This window comes from Rana temporaria, chromosome 10, assembly GCF_905171775.1.
Source record: "Rana temporaria chromosome 10, aRanTem1.1, whole genome shotgun sequence".
Taxonomy (NCBI): Eukaryota; Metazoa; Chordata; class Amphibia; order Anura; family Ranidae; genus Rana; species Rana temporaria.
The window spans coordinates 148,633,932-148,652,331 of NC_053498.1; the positions used below are offsets into that span (position 1 = coordinate 148,633,932).

At 44.8% G+C, this 18,400-nt stretch overlaps 1 protein-coding gene across 1 annotated transcript in view; it reads right to left on the minus strand.

The window, feature by feature from the left end:
- The window catches only part of LOC120916131 (uromodulin-like), a 31,515-nt gene extending 13,840 nt beyond the window's left edge, over positions 1 to 17,675 (minus strand). The window contains exons 1-4 of the mRNA XM_040326950.1: positions 17,577 to 17,675; positions 6,905 to 7,119; positions 4,949 to 5,103; positions 796 to 1,032 (exon numbers count right to left, since the gene is read on the minus strand). Coding sequence (XP_040182884.1) covers positions 796 to 1,032; positions 4,949 to 5,103; positions 6,905 to 6,955 — 443 coding nt within the window. The 5' untranslated portion in view covers positions 6,956 to 7,119; positions 17,577 to 17,675. The remainder of the gene's footprint in view (positions 1 to 795; positions 1,033 to 4,948; positions 5,104 to 6,904; positions 7,120 to 17,576) is intronic.
- Positions 17,676 to 18,400: the final 725 nt, after the last annotated feature.

Consider the following 18,400-nt stretch of genomic DNA (forward strand, 5'->3'; position numbering starts at 1 on the left):
TGGTCCACCCCTATGCTTTATCCACGGCCACTATTTTGACAGGACACCGCCACCCCCTATTCATGCGTCCCGCCCCTTACAGGAAGCTGGGGCCTAAATTACAGTGGCGGGGGTGTTTTTTTTAAAGCACCTGATTAGAGCCTCTCATAGGCTTCAAAATAGGGTGGGCTTGAGGCACAGAGCATTGCAACAGAAGCCCACCCAGGTGTTACAACAGCAAATCACGTATCACGAACTGCGCATGCGCACACCCCCCCCCCGCCTCCCGCACTTGCTCACAACCACGCCGGCACAACTGCCTAAGCTACTGCGTACACCGTGAACGTAACGTACGCCCAGCCAGACACACGTCCAACGCACAATACGCCGGCTTGTGTTCCCTGTTGCAGACCTGTGCATGTCTGTTCCCGGGTTGCACCTCCTTTATGGGAAATAACTTTACGCCGGACGTACAACTTAAGCACATCTCACGTAGCCTGCGCCGGGCACATGCAGGTTCGTGAATTGCCGTATTTCCCTAATTTGCATCTTTGAATGGCTAATCAATGGGAGCGGCACCATGCACCCAGCCTAAATGTGCGCCCATCCTACGCCGGCGTAAGGAAGATACGTCGGCAGGGTGTAGCCTGTTTTTAGGCGCATATCTGTTCTTGGATGTGGCGCACAGATACGCCGGCGCACATTTGCACTTACGTCGGCGTAACGTGTTATACGTCGGCGTAAGTGCTTTGTGAATCTGGGTCAAAGTGTCCAAAGATCACATAGAATTGAATAACCAGTGTCCTGTGTACTTACCCGTCCTGAAGAAGGTTGTACTGGGTGGAGCTTGATTCGGTGGGAGAGGCATAAATATTCACCACTTTGAGATTTAGGTTATTAGCAACCAGATCTGGCATTTTCACGGCAATGCGAATGGAATCCTCCACATTCAGGGGGTCGGAGTGTGAGAGAGTGGTCACAAATTCATCTGGATAGTCTATTATGTAGATTGAATAACTGACATTGGCTGAAGGGCCGTTTATTTCTGTGGGCCTGGAAATGAAAAACACACAACAAAAGGTTACCTACCTAGACATCCTTGTAGGTACAGTATCTCACAAAAGTAAGGACACAGTTAGGTAGATTCACAAAGAGTTAGGCCGGCTTATCTACAGATAAGCCGACCTAACTCTGAATCTAAGCCGACCTATGTTTAAGGCCCCGTACACACGACCAAACATGTATGCTGAAACTGGTCCGCGGGCCAGTTTCAGCATACATGTTCGGTCGTGTGTAGGCGCGAGCGGGCCGAATTCCAGCAAACATTTGCCCGCCGGGCCTTTTCCCAGCGGGCAAATATTCGTGGACGTGTTTTAAAACCGTCCGCTGGAATCCTGCCCGCTCGGACATGTACGGTCGTCAGTACAGACCTACCGTACATGTCCAGGCGCCCGCCGTCCCTCGCATGCGTCGAATGACTTCGACACATGCGTGGAAGCCTTTAAATGGCAGGCCCGCCCACGTCTCCGCGTCATCGCCGCGTCATCGTCGCGGCGACGAAGCGCGGACTTCTGTACGATGGTTAGTACAACCATCGTACAGAAGCCCTCTGGCAGGCATGTACGGTGAAAACGGTCCGACGGAGCGCTTTCATCGTACATGTTTGTTCGTGAGTACCCGGCCTAAGTGTATTCTCTAACAGAGATACACTTAAACATACCTAAGATAGGCTGGCTTGCGCCATTCTATCTTAGGTTGCAATGTTTCTTTTGGCCGCTAGATGGCGCTTCCATTGCGACCGGCCTAGATTATGTAAATGAGGGGATACGCCGATTCCCGACGATTTACGAGCGTACGCCGGGCCTACACCGTCGAGTTACGTTGTTTCCGTACGCGATAGGCCGCCTAAAGTTATTCCACCTATGAGGTGGAATAACAATGTTAAGTATGGCCGCCGTTCCCGCCGCGAGGTTCGAATTTTTTACGTCGTTTGCGCAAGTCGTCCGCGAATCGGGATTTACGTCGTTTACGTATGCGTCGATATCAATAGGCCCGTACAGCCTACTTAGCCGCAATGTGCACTGGGAAATGTAGTCGCCTGGCGCATGCGCAGTGTAAAAAACGTCAAAAACGTGAGGTCAAGCCTCATTTCAATACTACACGCCCCCCTGCCAGACATTTGAATTAGGCGCGCTTACGCCCGCTCGTTTTAGGCTACGCCGCCGAAAATTTGAAGGTAAGTGGTTTGAGAATCACTTCTAACCTAAATAATTTACGGCGGTGTAGCCTAAAAAGAGTAGGCTAGGCCGTCCTAATTTTAGGCGCCCCTACGTGAATCTACCCATTTGTGTCTACAATGTTGTGTAGTGAGTGTACAGCTTGTATAACGGTGTAAATTTGCCGTCCCCTCAAAATAACTCAACACACGGCCATTAATGTCTAAACCGCTGGCAACATAAGTGAGTACACCCCTAAGTGAAAATTAACCTCTGCCCCAGTATCAAGTCTTTTGCAGACTCTAATGCCGCGTACACACGATCATTTTTCGGGTTGAAAAAAACTATGTTTAAAAAAAAAAGAAAAATGTAAAACGATGGTGTGTGGGCTTCACAGCATTTTTCGGGTTCTGAAAAACGACAAAAAAAAAATTCAAACATGCTCTATTTTTTCACGGCGTTTTAAACTATGTAATTTTTCGGGTTGTAAAAAATGATCGTGTGTGGGCTTTAACCACTTCCATACCGGGGGGCACTTATACACCTTCCCGCCCAGACCAATTTTTAGCTTTCAGCGCTGTTGCACTTTGAATGACAATTGCGCGGTCGTGCTACACTGTACCCAAACTAAATTTTTATCATTTTTTTCCCACAAATAGAGCTTTCTTTTGGTGGTATTTGATCACCTCTGGGATTTTTATTTTCTGCAAAAAAAATTACCATGTCTTGGTAGGTTTGCAGTTGTGCCGTACTCTTTCCATTTTCCGATGATGGATTGAACAGAAGCTCCGGGAGATCTTCAAAGCTTGGGAGATTTTTTTGTATGATCTAACCCTGCTTTATACTTCTCCACAACTTTATCCCTGACCTGTCTGGTGTGTTCCTTGGCCTTCATGATGCTGTTTGTTCACGGAGGTTCTCTAACAAACCTCTGAGGGCTTCACAGAACAGCTTTATTTATACTGAGATTACATGACACACAGGTGGACTCTATTTACTAATTAGGTGACTTCAGAAGGCAATTGGTTCCTCTAGATTTTAGGTATCAGAGTAAAGGGGGCTGAATACAAATGCCCCCCAGAACTTTTCACATATTTATTTGTAAAAAAATTGGAAACCCATTTATCATTTTCCTTCCACTTCACAATTATGTGCCACTTTGTGTTGGTCTATCACATACAATACCAACCGCTCAGTGTTTGCCAAACCTCTCCACCAATCCCTGCACTGGCTCCCGATCACCCAGCGAATTAAATTCAAAATACTAACCACAACCTACAAAGCCATTCACAACTCTGCCCTGAGCTACATCACCCAAACTGTCCTCTCTGCTCTTCTCAAGACCTCCTACTGTCAAGCTCTCTCGTCTCCCCCTCCCATGCTTGTCTCAAGGATTTCTCCAGAGCCTCTCCCATCCTCTGGAACTCGCTACCTCAACCTGTCCGGCTATCCCCTACTCTACCTTCAGGTGATCCCTGAAAACTCACCTCCTCAGGGAAGCCGATCACGTCTCCAACTAATCTTTTACCACTTCCATCAGCTCATTACCGACAGTTACAACCTTTTGTACCCCCTGCCCCACCCTATTAGATTGTAAGCTCTTCTGAGCAGGGCCCTCTTAATCCTCTTGTATTTTATTGTATTGTATTGTAACTTACGCAAACGACGTAAACGACGCAAAATTCGACGCTGGCCCGACGTCCATACTTAACATTGGCTATGCCTCATATAGCAGGGGTAACTTTACGCCGGAAAAAGCCTTACGTAAACAACGTAAAAAAATGTGCCTATATTTTTTACTTTTTGCTATAATAAATATCCCCGAAAAATATAAAACATTTTTTTTCCCTCAGTTTAGGCCGATACGTATTCTTTTATCTATTTATGGTAAAAAAAAAAATCGCAATAAGCGTTTATTGATTGGTTTGCGCAAAATTGATTTACAAATTAGGGGATAGTTTTATGGCATTTTTATTAATCCGTTTTCTTTTTTACTAGTAATGGCGGCGATCAGCGATTTTTATCGTGACTGCGACATTATGGCGGACACATCGGACACGTTTGACACATTTTTGGGACCATTGTCATTTTCACAGCAAAAAGTGCTATAAAAATGCGCTGATTACTGTGAAAATGACAATGGCAGTTTAGGAGTTAACCACTAGGGGGCGCTGTTGGGGTTAAGTGTGATCTCATGTGTGCTTCTAACTGTAGAGGGGCGGGGCTGAACTTGTGACGTCAGTGATCGTCGTTCCCTATATCAGGGAACAGACGATCACTGACATTGCCACAGAGAAGAACAGGGAAGGTGTGTTTACACGCACCTCTCCCCGTTCTTCAGCTCCTGTGACCGATTGCGGGACACCGGTGGCGTTCGGGTCCGCGGGTCCCGCAGGCGAGGTCACGGAGCTTAGGACCGGGTCGTGTGCGCGCGCCGGCGGTGTGCGCGACCCACGGCTGGGCTCTTAAAGGGGACGTAGATATACGTTCCTGTGCCCAGCCGTGCCATTCTGCCGACGTATATCGGCGTGTGGCGGTCCTTAAGTGGTTAAATTACTGCAAAAACAGTCATGATAATGATATTGATATTGAGACCTGGCACAAGGCTAATGTGGTGCCTGTAATTAAAAAGGAATTACGGTCTTCAACCAACAACTACAGACCTACAAGGGTATGCGATGGAATCCAATGTCATTATAGCCAGCATAGATTTCTGAAAGACCAACACTATGGAATACAGTAATAATAATTACCCCGCTACGGTGTGGACGGTCACATTAAGACTGACATTCAAAGGCAGCGGGAAGGTGCAGGAAATATTCATGACAAAATCATTTACTATTTGTGTTGGAAACATCTTGGCAAAAATATACAGCTGATTACTGTAGGTGACATGAGATGAATTTACCTGTAGAGAGAGAGAAGCACAGAAGTCATTAGACCGGGAAAGAAAACCTCCGTACAGTAATCTGCACATTACCAAATAGTTACTATTAATGTCAGTGCTTTCTCAGACGGGTCAAAAAGGAAGCCTCCAGTTTTCTTAACCACTTAAGACCCGGACCTTTAGGCAGCTAAAGGACCCGGCCAGTTTTTGCGATTCGGCACTGCGTCGCTTTAACTGACAATTGCGCGGTCGTGCGACGTGGCTCCCAAACAAAATTGGCGTCCTTTTTCCCCCACGAATAGAGCTTTCTTTGGCGGTTTTTATTTTTTGCGCTATAAACAAAAATAGAGCGACAATTTTGAAAAAAATTCAATATTTTTAACTTTTTGCTGTAATAAATATCCCCCAAAAACATATAAACAAATTTTTTTTCCTCAGTTTAGGCCGATACGTGTTCTTCTACATATTTTTGGTAAAAAAATTGCAATAAGCGTTTATCGGTTGGTTTGCACAAAATTTATAGCGTTTACAAAATAGGGGATAGTTTTATTGCATTTTTATCATTTTTTTTTTTACTACTAATGGAGGCGATCAGCGATTTTTTTTGTGACTGCGACATTATGGCGGACACTTCGGACAATTTTGACACATTTTTGGGACCATTGTCATTTTTACAGCAAAAAATGCATTTAAAATGCACTGATTACTGTGAAAATGACAATTGCAGTTTGGGAGTTAACCACAAGGGGGCGCTGATGGGGTTATGTGTTACCTCATCTGTGTTTCTAACTGTAGGGGGGTGTGGCTGTAGGTGTGACATCATCGATTGTGATTCCCTATAAAAGGGAACACACGATCGATCACAGCGCCACAGTGAAGAATGGGGAAGCTTAGTACGCCCACCCCCCTCCCACAAAAACCACCACACTTACACACACTCTAAATTGGGTTAACATGCACGCACTTTGACCACGCGGTCTCTAAAAAAAAGAGAGGCGAAGGACTAACGGAGCTGGTTGAGCGGGCTAGATCCTCTCACTCCCTTATAGGGAGTCCCTCTGCCCCGTTGGGCTTCAAAGCGGAGCAGGTAGGGCGGGCTGTGTGGGAGGACCCCCTTACGCACCCGCCATTGCCACCCGGGGCATGGAGAAAGGTGGCAGATTGCCTCTGGGGGAGGCCTGCCTACTCCCAACTCCTGCAGTCCGGCTCCTCTCTCCAGTACACGCACAAAATACACTTAAAAAAAAAGAAAAAAAAGAATGGGGAAGCTGTGTTTACACACAGCTCTCCCCAATCTTCAGCTCCGGGGACCGATCGCGGGACTCCAGCGGCGATCGGGTTCACGAGTCCGGCGGCCACGGAGCTTCGGACCGGGTAGCGTGCACGCGCCGGCGGCACGCACGCGCGACCCCACGGCTGGGCTTAAAGGGCAAGGTACGTTGATGTGCCCAGCCGTGCCATTTTGCTGACGTATATCGGCGTGAAGGGGTCCTTAAGTGGTTAAAGGGGTTGTAAAGGTTGTTTTTTCACCATAATGCATCCTTCTCTATTCCATTAAAATCCATAAATATAACACCGTTGTCTTGTAGATACTTTAATGCAGAGATATGCAATTAGCGGACCTCCAGATGTTGCAAAACTACAAGTCCCATCATGCCTTTGCCTCTGGGTGTCATGCTTGTGGCTGTCAGTCTCGCTATGCCTCATGGGACTTGTAGTTCTGCAACAGCTGGAGGTCCGCTAATTGCATATCCCTGCTTTAATGTATCATTTTTTATTTATTTTGTAAAACAAACAGTCAGACGGTGTCAGGAGAACTTACCGCAGCTTCAGTGTTACAGTCCGAGGTTACCAATGGACGATGAAGGGTCATCTCCGATATTCCACCCACAACCTCCCTTCCTGCCCAACACTCAGGGTCGGTGCTGTTCAGTCTTATATTGGATGTATGATACCCGTTTGCTTCCAACCAACATTTTGACACTTGTATATTAAACGTTTCTCCAGTACAAGTAAGATTTGGAGATGGACGGCTTCCTGAAAAAAAGAGTAAATCCATTCAGTATTTCTGAGATGAGAAGGTGACGGTGATGTGACATTATACACTGTGACGGGAGTCACTTTTGGGCCAAGAAAATAATGAACCCTGAGAATATGATTGGAATACTTTAAATGGGACAGTATTATTCATTAACAATATCTCTCAAGAAATATGAAGATTGTATCTCCTGTACACTGTGAGGTCTATGACCGGGAAGTATGACTCCTAATATAAGCATTTCAGGAGGTTCAATGTAAGAGGCCGACCGTCTATTGCTTAATGATGTTCCTTTTGTCTGGATAAGTAAATTGTGTGAATCTTGTCTGAGGCAGCTTTCCCTTCACCTATTATTAAGTGTGCTAATAAACTCACCTGTTGTTTGCTAAGGGATGTATTGACACTCAGAATAATGTGTATTGGGGGCTCGTTAGGTAACCATTGTGTGATGTTGTGGGTGGAACCGAGTCATTGTTTATGTGGTGACTGCAGTATTCTCAAGTGTATAAAAAGAGCCTGTATTCCTTCCAATAAAGAGTCTGATTCCTGCTTGACCCTCAATACAGAGCCTCGTCTCGTACTTGGGTGGGGGGGGGGGGGGGGGTATTTGTATGGGTTTCTTGTTCGGCTGATTGGAGTGTTCGGTAGCTGCCTTTGTGTTCGGGAATGAAATGTCCTTTAACCCCCCCCTGTCGTTACATACACTATAGAGATTTTCTATACACTTTAAGGTGGCAAGAGTGACCAGGGACTGGGGAGAAAGTTGTCATAGAGGTAAAGAGTTAAATCCCAATAAAACTTCCACTTTACATACAGAACATTGACTGTTGATGATCAGTGTAGTGCCCCCCTTACATTGATGATCAGTGTAGTGTCCCCTTACATTGATGATCAGTGTAGTGTCCCCCTTACATTGATGATCAGTGTAGTGTCCCCTTACATTGATGATCAGTGTAGTGCCCCCCTTACATTGATGATCAGTGTAGTGTCCCCCTTACATTGATGATCAGTGTAGTGTCCCCCTTACATTGATGATCAGTGTAGTGTCCCCTCACATTGATGATCAGTGTAGTGTCCCCTTACATTGATGATCAGTGTAGTGTCCCCCTTACATTGATGATCAGTGTAGTGTCCCCATACATTGATGATCAGTGTAGTGTCCCCCTTACATTGATGATCAGTGTAGTGTCCCCCTTACATTGATGATCAGTGTAGTGTCCCCCTTACATTGATGATCGGTGTAGTGTCCCCTTACATTGATGATCAGTGTAGTGTCCCCCTTACATTGATGATCAGTGTAGTGTCCCCCTTACATTGATGATCAGTGTAGTGTCCCCCTTACATTGATGATCAGTGTAGTGCCCCCTTACATTGATGGTCAGTGTAGTGTCCCCTTACATTGATGATCAGTGTAGTGTCCCCTTACATTGATGATCAGTGTAGTGTCCCCTTACATTGATGATCAGTGTAGTGTCCCCTTACATTGATGATCAGTGTAGTGTCCCCTTACATTGATGATCAGTGTAGTGTCCCCCTTACATTGGTGATCAGTGTAGTGTCCCCCTTACATTGATGATCAGTGTAGTGCCCCCTTACATTGATGATCAGTGTAGTGTCCCCTTACATTGATGATCAGTGTAGTGTCCCCCTTACATTGGTGATCAGTGTAGTGTCCCCTTACATTGATGATCAGTGTAGTGTCCCCCTTACATTGATGATCAGTGTAGTGTCCCCCTTACATTGATGATCAGTGTAGTGTCCCCTTACATTGATGATCAGTGTAGTGTCCCCTTACATTGATGATCAGTGTAGTGTCCCCTTACATTGATGATCAGTGTAGTGTCCCCTTACATTGATGATCAGTGTAGTGTCCCCTTACATTGATGATCAATGTAGTGTCCCCTTACATTGATGATCAGTGTAGTGTCCCCTTACATTGATGATCAGTGTAGTGTCCCCTTACATTAATGGTCAGTGTAGTGTCCCCTTACATTGATGATCAGTGTAGTGCCCCCTTACATTGATGATCAGTGTAGTGTCCCCCTTACATTGATGATCAGTGTAGTGTCCCCCTTACATTGATGATCAGTGTAGTGTCCCCCTTACATTGATGATCAGTGTAGTGTCCCCCTTACATTGATGATCAGTGTAGTGTCCCCTTACATTGATGATCAGTGTAGTGTCCCCTTACATTGATGATCAGTGTAGTGTCCCCTTACATTGATGATCAGTGTAGTGTCCCCTTACATTGATGATCAGTGTAGTGTCCCCTTACATTGATGATCAGTGTAGTGTCCCCCTTACATTGATGATCAGTGTAGTGTCCCCTTACATTGATGATCAGTGTAGTGTCCCCTTACATTGATGATCAGTGTAGTGTCCCCTTACATTGATGATCAGTGTAGTGTCCCCTTACATTGATGATCAGTGTAGTGTCCCCCCTTACATTGATGATCAGTGTAGTGTCCCCTTACATTGATGATCAGTGTAGTGCCCCCCTTACATTGATGATCAGTGTAGTGTCCCCTTACATTGATGATCAGTGTAGTGTCCCCCTTACATTGATGATCAGTGTAGTGTCCCCTTACATTGGTGATCAGTGTAGTGTCCCCCTTACATTGATGATCAGTGTAGTGTCCCCCTTACATTGATGATCAGTGTAGTGTCCCCCTTACATTGATGATCAGTGTAGTGTCCCCTTACATTGATGATCAGTGTAGTGTCCCCCTTACATTGATGATCAGTGTAGTGTCCCCTTACATTGATGATCAGTGTAGTGTCCCCTTACATTGATGATCAGTGTAGTGTCCCCCTTACATTGATGATCAGTGTAGTGTCCCCTTACATTGATGATCAGTGTAGTGTCCCCTTACATTGATGATCAGTGTAGTGTCCCCTTACATTGATGATCAGTGTAGTGTCCCCTTACATTGATGATCAGTGTAGTGTCCCCTTACATTGATGATCAGAGTAGTGTCCCCCCTTACATTGATGATCAGTGTAGTGTCCCCTTACATTGATGATCAGTGTAGTGTCCCCTTACATTGATGATCAGAGTAGTGTCCCCCTTACATTGATGATCAGTGTAGTGTCCCCTTACATTGATGATCAGTGTAGTGTCCCCCTTACATTGATGATCGGTGTAGTGTCCCCTTACATTGATGATCAGTGTAGTGTCCCCCTTACATTGATGATCAGTGTAGTGCCCCCCTTACATTGATGATCAGTGTAGTGTCCCCTTACATTGATGATCAGTGTAGTGTCCCCTTACATTGATGATCAGTGTAGTGTCCCCCTTACATTGATGATCAGTGTAGTGTCCCCTTACATTGATGATCAGTGTAGTGTCCCCCTTACATTGATGATCGGTGTAGTGTCCCCTTACATTGATGATCAGTGTAGTGTCCCCTTACATTGATGATCAGTGTAGTGTCCCCCTTACATTGATGATCAGTGTAGTGTCCCCCTTACATTGATGATCAGTGTAGTGTCCCCCTTACATTGATGATCAGTGTAGTGTCCCCTCACATTGATGATCAGTGTAGTGTCCCCTTACATTGATGATCAGTGTAGTGTCCCCTTACATTGATGATCAGTGTAGTGTCCCCTTACATTGATGATCAGTGTAGTGTCCCCTTACATTGATGATCAGTGTAGTGTCCCCCTTACATTGGTGATCAGTGTAGTGTCCCCTTACATTGGTGATCAGTGTAGTGTCCCCCTTACATTGATGATCAGTGTAGTGTCCCCTTACATTGATGGTCAGTGTAGTGTCCCCTTACATTGATGATCAGTGTAGTGTCCCCTTACATTGATGATCAGTGTAGTGTCCCCCTTACATTGATGATCAGTGTAGTGCCCCCCTTACATTGATGATCAGTGTAGTGCCCCCCTTACATTGATGATCAGTGTAGTGCCCCCCTTACATTGATGATCAGTGTAGTGTCCCCTTACATTGATGATCAGTGTAGTGTCCCCCTTACATTGATGATCAGTGTAGTGTCCCTTACATTGATGATCAGTGTAGTGTCCCTTACATTGATGATCAGTGTAGTGTCCCCTTACATTGATGATCAGTGTAGTGCCCCCCTTACATTGATGATCAGTGTAGTGTCCCCCTTACATTGATGATCAGTGTAGTGCCCCCTTACATTGATGATCAGTGTAGTGTCCCCTTACATTGATGATCAGTGTAGTGTCCCCTTACATTGATGATCAGTGTAGTGTCCCCTTACATTGATGATCAGTGTAGTGTCCCCTTACATTGATGATCAGTGTAGTGTCCCCCTTACATTGATGATCAGTGTAGTGTCCCCCTTACATTGATGATCAGTGTAGTGTCCCCTTACATTGATGATCAGTGTAGTGTCCCCCTTACATTGATGATCAGTGTAGTGTCCCCTTACATTGATGATCAGTGTAGTGTCCCCTTACATTGATAATCAGTGTAGTGTCCCCTTACATTGATGATCAGTGTAGTGCCCCCCTTACATTGATGATCAGTGTAGTGTCCCCCTTACATTGATGATCAGTGTAGTGTCCCCTTACATTGATGATCAGTGTAGTGTCCCCCTTACATTGATGATCAGTGTAGTGTCCCCCTTACATTGATGATCAGTGTAGTGTCCCCTTACATTGATGATCAGTGTAGTGTCCCCTTACATTGATGATCAGTGTAGTGTCCCCTTACATTGATGATCAGTGTAGTGTCCCCTTACATTGGTGATCAGTGTAGTGTCCCCCTTACATTGATGATCAGTGTAGTGTCCCCTTACATTGATGATCAGTGTAGTGTCCCCTTACATTGATGATCAGTGTAGTGTCCCCTTACATTGATGATCAGTGTAGTGTCCCCTTACATTGATGATCAGTGTAGTGTCCCCCTTACATTGATGATCAGTGTAGTGTCCCCTTACATTGATGATCAGTGTAGTGTCCCCTTACATTGATGATCAGTGTAGTGTCCCCTTACATTGATGATCAGTGTAGTGTCCCCTTACATTGATGATCAGTGTAGTGTCCCCCTTACATTGATGATCAGTGTAGTGTCCCCTTACATTGATGATCAGTGTAGTGTCCCTCTTACATTGATGATCAGTGTAGTGTCCCTCTTACATTGATGATCAGTGTAGTGTCCCCTTACATTGATGATCAGTGTAGTGTCCCCCTTACATTGATGATCAGTGTAGTGCCCCCTTACATTGATGATCAGTGTAGTGTCCCCCTTACATTGATGATCAGTGTAGTGTCCCCCTTACATTGATGATCAGTGTAGTGTCCCCCCTTACATTGATGATCAGTGTAGTGTCCCCTTACATTGATGATCAGTGTAGTGTCCCCTTACATTGATGATCAGAGTAGTGTCCCCCCTTACATTGATGATCAGTGTAGTGTCCCCTTACATTGATGATCAGTGTAGTGTCCCCTTACATTGATGATCAGAGTAGTGTCCCCCTTACATTGATGATCAGTGTAGTGTCCCCTTACATTGATGATCAGTGTAGTGTCCCCCTTACATTGATGATCGGTGTAGTGTCCCCTTACATTGATGATCAGTGTAGTGTCCCCCTTACATTGATGATCAGTGTAGTGCCCCCCTTACATTGATGATCAGTGTAGTGTCCCCTTACATTGATGATCAGTGTAGTGTCCCCCTTACATTGATGATCAGTGTAGTGTCCCCTTACATTGATGATCAGTGTAGTGTCCCCTTACATTGATGATCAGTGTAGTGTCCCCTTACATTGATGATCAGTGTAGTGTCCCCTTACATTGATGATCAGTGTAGTGTCCCCCCTTACATTGATGATCAGTGTAGTGTCCCCTTACATTGATGATCAGTGTAGTGCCCCCCTTACATTGATGATCAGTGTAGTGTCCCCTTACATTGATGATCAGTGTAGTGTCCCCCTTACATTGATGATCAGTGTAGTGTCCCCTTACATTGGTGATCAGTGTAGTGTCCCCCTTACATTGATGATCAGTGTAGTGTCCCCCTTACATTGATGATCAGTGTAGTGTCCCCCTTACATTGATGATCAGTGTAGTGTCCCCTTACATTGATGATCAGTGTAGTGTCCCCCTTACATTGATGATCAGTGTAGTGTCCCCTTACATTGATGATCAGTGTAGTGTCCCCTTACATTGATGATCAGTGTAGTGTCCCCTTACATTGATGATCAGTGTAGTGTCCCCTTACATTGATGATCAGTGTAGTGTCCCCTTACATTGATGATCAGTGTAGTGTCCCCTTACATTGATGATCAGAGTAGTGTCCCCCCTTACATTGATGATCAGTGTAGTGTCCCCTTACATTGATGATCAGTGTAGTGTCCCCTTACATTGATGATCAGAGTAGTGTCCCCCTTACATTGATGATCAGTGTAGTGTCCCCTTACATTGATGATCAGTGTAGTGTCCCCCTTACATTGATGATCGGTGTAGTGTCCCCTTACATTGATGATCAGTGTAGTGTCCCCCTTACATTGATGATCAGTGTAGTGCCCCCCTTACATTGATGATCAGTGTAGTGTCCCCTTACATTGATGATCAGTGTAGTGTCCCCTTACATTGATGATCAGTGTAGTGTCCCCCTTACATTGATGATCAGTGTAGTGTCCCCTTACATTGATGATCAGTGTAGTGTCCCCCTTACATTGATGATCGGTGTAGTGTCCCCTTACATTGATGATCAGTGTAGTGTCCCCTTACATTGATGATCAGTGTAGTGTCCCCCTTACATTGATGATCAGTGTAGTGTCCCCCTTACATTGATGATCAGTGTAGTGTCCCCCTTACATTGATGATCAGTGTAGTGTCCCCTCACATTGATGATCAGTGTAGTGTCCCCTTACATTGATGATCAGTGTAGTGTCCCCTTACATTGATGATCAGTGTAGTGTCCCCTTACATTGATGATCAGTGTAGTGTCCCCTTACATTGATGATCAGTGTAGTGTCCCCCTTACATTGGTGATCAGTGTAGTGTCCCCTTACATTGGTGATCAGTGTAGTGTCCCCCTTACATTGATGATCAGTGTAGTGTCCCCTTACATTGATGGTCAGTGTAGTGTCCCCTTACATTGATGATCAGTGTAGTGTCCCCTTACATTGATGATCAGTGTAGTGTCCCCCTTACATTGATGATCAGTGTAGTGCCCCCCTTACATTGATGATCAGTGTAGTGCCCCCCTTACATTGATGATCAGTGTAGTGCCCCCCTTACATTGATGATCAGTGTAGTGTCCCCTTACATTGATGATCAGTGTAGTGTCCCCCTTACATTGATGATCAGTGTAGTGTCCCTTACATTGATGATCAGTGTAGTGTCCCTTACATTGATGATCAGTGTAGTGTCCCCTTACATTGATGATCAGTGTAGTGCCCCCCTTACATTGATGATCAGTGTAGTGTCCCCCTTACATTGATGATCAGTGTAGTGCCCCCTTACATTGATGATCAGTGTAGTGTCCCCTTACATTGATGATCAGTGTAGTGTCCCCTTACATTGATGATCAGTGTAGTGTCCCCTTACATTGATGATCAGTGTAGTGTCCCCTTACATTGATGATCAGTGTAGTGTCCCCCTTACATTGATGATCAGTGTAGTGTCCCCCTTACATTGATGATCAGTGTAGTGTCCCCTTACATTGATGATCAGTGTAGTGTCCCCCTTACATTGATGATCAGTGTAGTGTCCCCTTACATTGATGATCAGTGTAGTGTCCCCTTACATTGATAATCAGTGTAGTGTCCCCTTACATTGATGATCAGTGTAGTGCCCCCCTTACATTGATGATCAGTGTAGTGTCCCCCTTACATTGATGATCAGTGTAGTGTCCCCTTACATTGATGATCAGTGTAGTGTCCCCCTTACATTGATGATCAGTGTAGTGTCCCCCTTACATTGATGATCAGTGTAGTGTCCCCTTACATTGATGATCAGTGTAGTGTCCCCTTACATTGATGATCAGTGTAGTGTCCCCTTACATTGATGATCAGTGTAGTGTCCCCTTACATTGGTGATCAGTGTAGTGTCCCCCTTACATTGATGATCAGTGTAGTGTCCCCTTACATTGATGATCAGTGTAGTGTCCCCTTACATTGATGATCAGTGTAGTGTCCCCTTACATTGATGATCAGTGTAGTGTCCCCTTACATTGATGATCAGTGTAGTGTCCCCCTTACATTGATGATCAGTGTAGTGTCCCCTTACATTGATGATCAGTGTAGTGTCCCCTTACATTGATGATCAGTGTAGTGTCCCCTTACATTGATGATCAGTGTAGTGTCCCCTTACATTGATGATCAGTGTAGTGTCCCCCTTACATTGATGATCAGTGTAGTGTCCCCTTACATTGATGATCAGTGTAGTGTCCCTCTTACATTGATGATCAGTGTAGTGTCCCTCTTACATTGATGATCAGTGTAGTGTCCCCTTACATTGATGATCAGTGTAGTGTCCCCCTTACATTGATGATCAGTGTAGTGCCCCCTTACATTGATGATCAGTGTAGTGTCCCCCTTACATTGATGATCAGTGTAGTGTCCCCCTTACATTGATGATCAGTGTAGTGTCCCCCCTTACATTGATGATCAGTGTAGTGTCCCCTTACATTGATGATCAGTGTAGTGTCCCCTTACATTGATGATCAGTGTAGTGTCCCCTTACATTGATGATCAGTGTAGTGTCCCCCTTACATTGATGATCAGTGTAGTGTCCCTTACATTGATGATCAGTGTAGTGCCCCCCTTACATTGGTGATCAGTGTAGTGTCCCCTTACATTGATGATCAGTGTAGTGTCCCCCTTACATTGATGATCAGTGTAGTGTCCCCCTTACATTGATGATCAGTGTAGTGTCCCCTTACATTGATGATCAGTGTAGTGTCCCCCTTACATTGATGATCAGTGTAGTGTCCCCTTACATTGATGATCAGTGTAGTGTCCCCCTTACATTGATGATCAGTGTAGTGTCCCCTTACATTGATGATCAGTGTAGTGTCCCCCTTACATTGATGATCAGTGTAGTGTCCCCTTACATTGATGATCAGTGTAGTGTCCCCCTTACATTGATGATCAGTGTAGTGTCCCCTTACATTGATGATCAGTGTAGTGTCCCCTTACATTGATGATCAGTGTAGTGTCCCCCTTACATTGATGATCAGTGTAGTGTCCCCCTTACATTGATGATCAGTGTAGTATCCCCTTACATTGATGATCAGTGTAGTGTCCCCCTTACATTGATGATCAGTGTAATGTCCCCTTACATTGATGATCAGTGTAGTGTCCCCCTTACATTGATGATCAGTGTAGTGTCCCCCTTACATTGATGATCAGTGTAGTGTCCCCCTTACATTGATGATCAGTGTAGTGTCCCCTTACATTGATGATCAGTGTAGTGTCCCCCTTACATTGATGATCAGTGTAGTGTCCCCCTTACATTGATGATCAGTGTAGTGTCCCCCTTACATTGATGATCAGTGTAGTGCCCCCTTACATTGATGATCAGTGTAGTGTCCCCCTTACATTGATGATCAGTGTAGTGTCCCCCCTTACATTGATGATCAGTGTAGTGTCCCCTTACATTGATGATCAGTGTAGTGTCCCCTTACATTGATGATCAGTGTAGTGTCCCCTTACATTGATGATCAGTGTAGTGTCCCCCTTACATTGATGATCAGTGTAGTGTCCCTTACATTGATGATCAGTGTAGTGCCCCCCTTACATTGGTGATCAGTGTAGTGTCCCCTTACATTGATGATCAGTGTAGTGTCCCCCTTACATTGATGATCAGTGTAGTGTCCCCTTACATTGATGATCAGTGTAGTGTCCCCCTTACATTGATGATCAGTGTAGTGTCCCTTTACATTGATGATCAGTGTAGTGTCCCCTTACATTGATGATCAGTGTAGTGTCCCCTTACATTGATGATCAGTGTAGTGTCCCCCTTACATTGATGATCAGTGTAGTGTCCCCTTACATTGATGATCAGTGTAGTGTCCCCCTTACATTGATGATCAGTGTAGTGTCCCCTTACATTGATGATCAGTGTAGTGTCCCCTTACATTGATGATCAGTGTAGTGTCCCCTTACATTGATGATCAGTGTAGTGTCCCCTTACATTGATGATCAGTGTAGTGTCCCCTTACATTGATGATCAGTGTAGTGTCCCCTTACATTGATGATCAGTGTAGTGTCCCCCTTACATTGATGATCAGTGTAGTGTCCCCCTTACATTGATGATCAGTGTAGTGTCCCCTTACATTGATGATCAGTGTAGTGTCCCCCTTACATTGATGATCAGTGTAGTGTCCCCTTACATTGATGATCAGTGTAGTGTCCCCTTACATTGAAGTGTGTTACATGCACGTCATATAGTTTATAAGAAAATTCTATATTTGTTTTTTAATGGCAAAAGAGATCCATCCTGACCATTGTATTATAGCAAATCATACCTGTGTATGTATAGAAAGTTGTATTGCACTGGCAGGCAGTTCTTTCGTTACAATACTCATCATCAGCACAGGAATCATTTCCACAGGATACAGCCGCAGCCACTGGAGAGACAGAAAAACATTAAAGTCCATTCTTCTGGATTTCTCGCACAATATTCACACTCACTGTAGGGTGAAATAATTGTGTAGTGATCACCGTAGAAGCTAAAGTGTTTGTAATCCCTGACAATAATCCCTGACAATGGGCAATTTGCTGCCTTTTTGGTCTGTTAAATATACGGGACACATGGAGCAATAAAGAAATGCTTTATTATGATGGTGAGTGGTTAGAATCTCTGCAGGTTTTTAAATAAGGAGAAAAAAATGAATTATCTGGACTTGGACTTTAATATATGGGACTCAAGGAACACAGAACATTACTATACCAAAACTGTGACCATGAGATGACTTACCTGCATCCAAATAGATACTGGCATTTCCTACGATTGGTTGGGTAATATTTGACACAGATTGAGAGCTGCAGGTCTGTAAGGAAATAAAAGTAATTTAATAGAAATTCCAGACGAGGGAAACTGATGAAGGAAATGTAAATTGTATCCAAGAAACACCCCAGTTATGCTAAAGTCACATCCTCCACATTCCTTTATCTGTGTAATCCCCACAATGGAAACAGTGGAGAATGCGGGCACATAAGGTTATTTTCTCAGTGGTCGCTATGGGGGTGCCTTTACATTATAGCCCCCGCCCCGGGAACCGATAAGCTCCCAGCCTCTGATTGCTCAGGACGGGCCAATAGGAGGCTGCACTGGGGCGTGCCTACATTC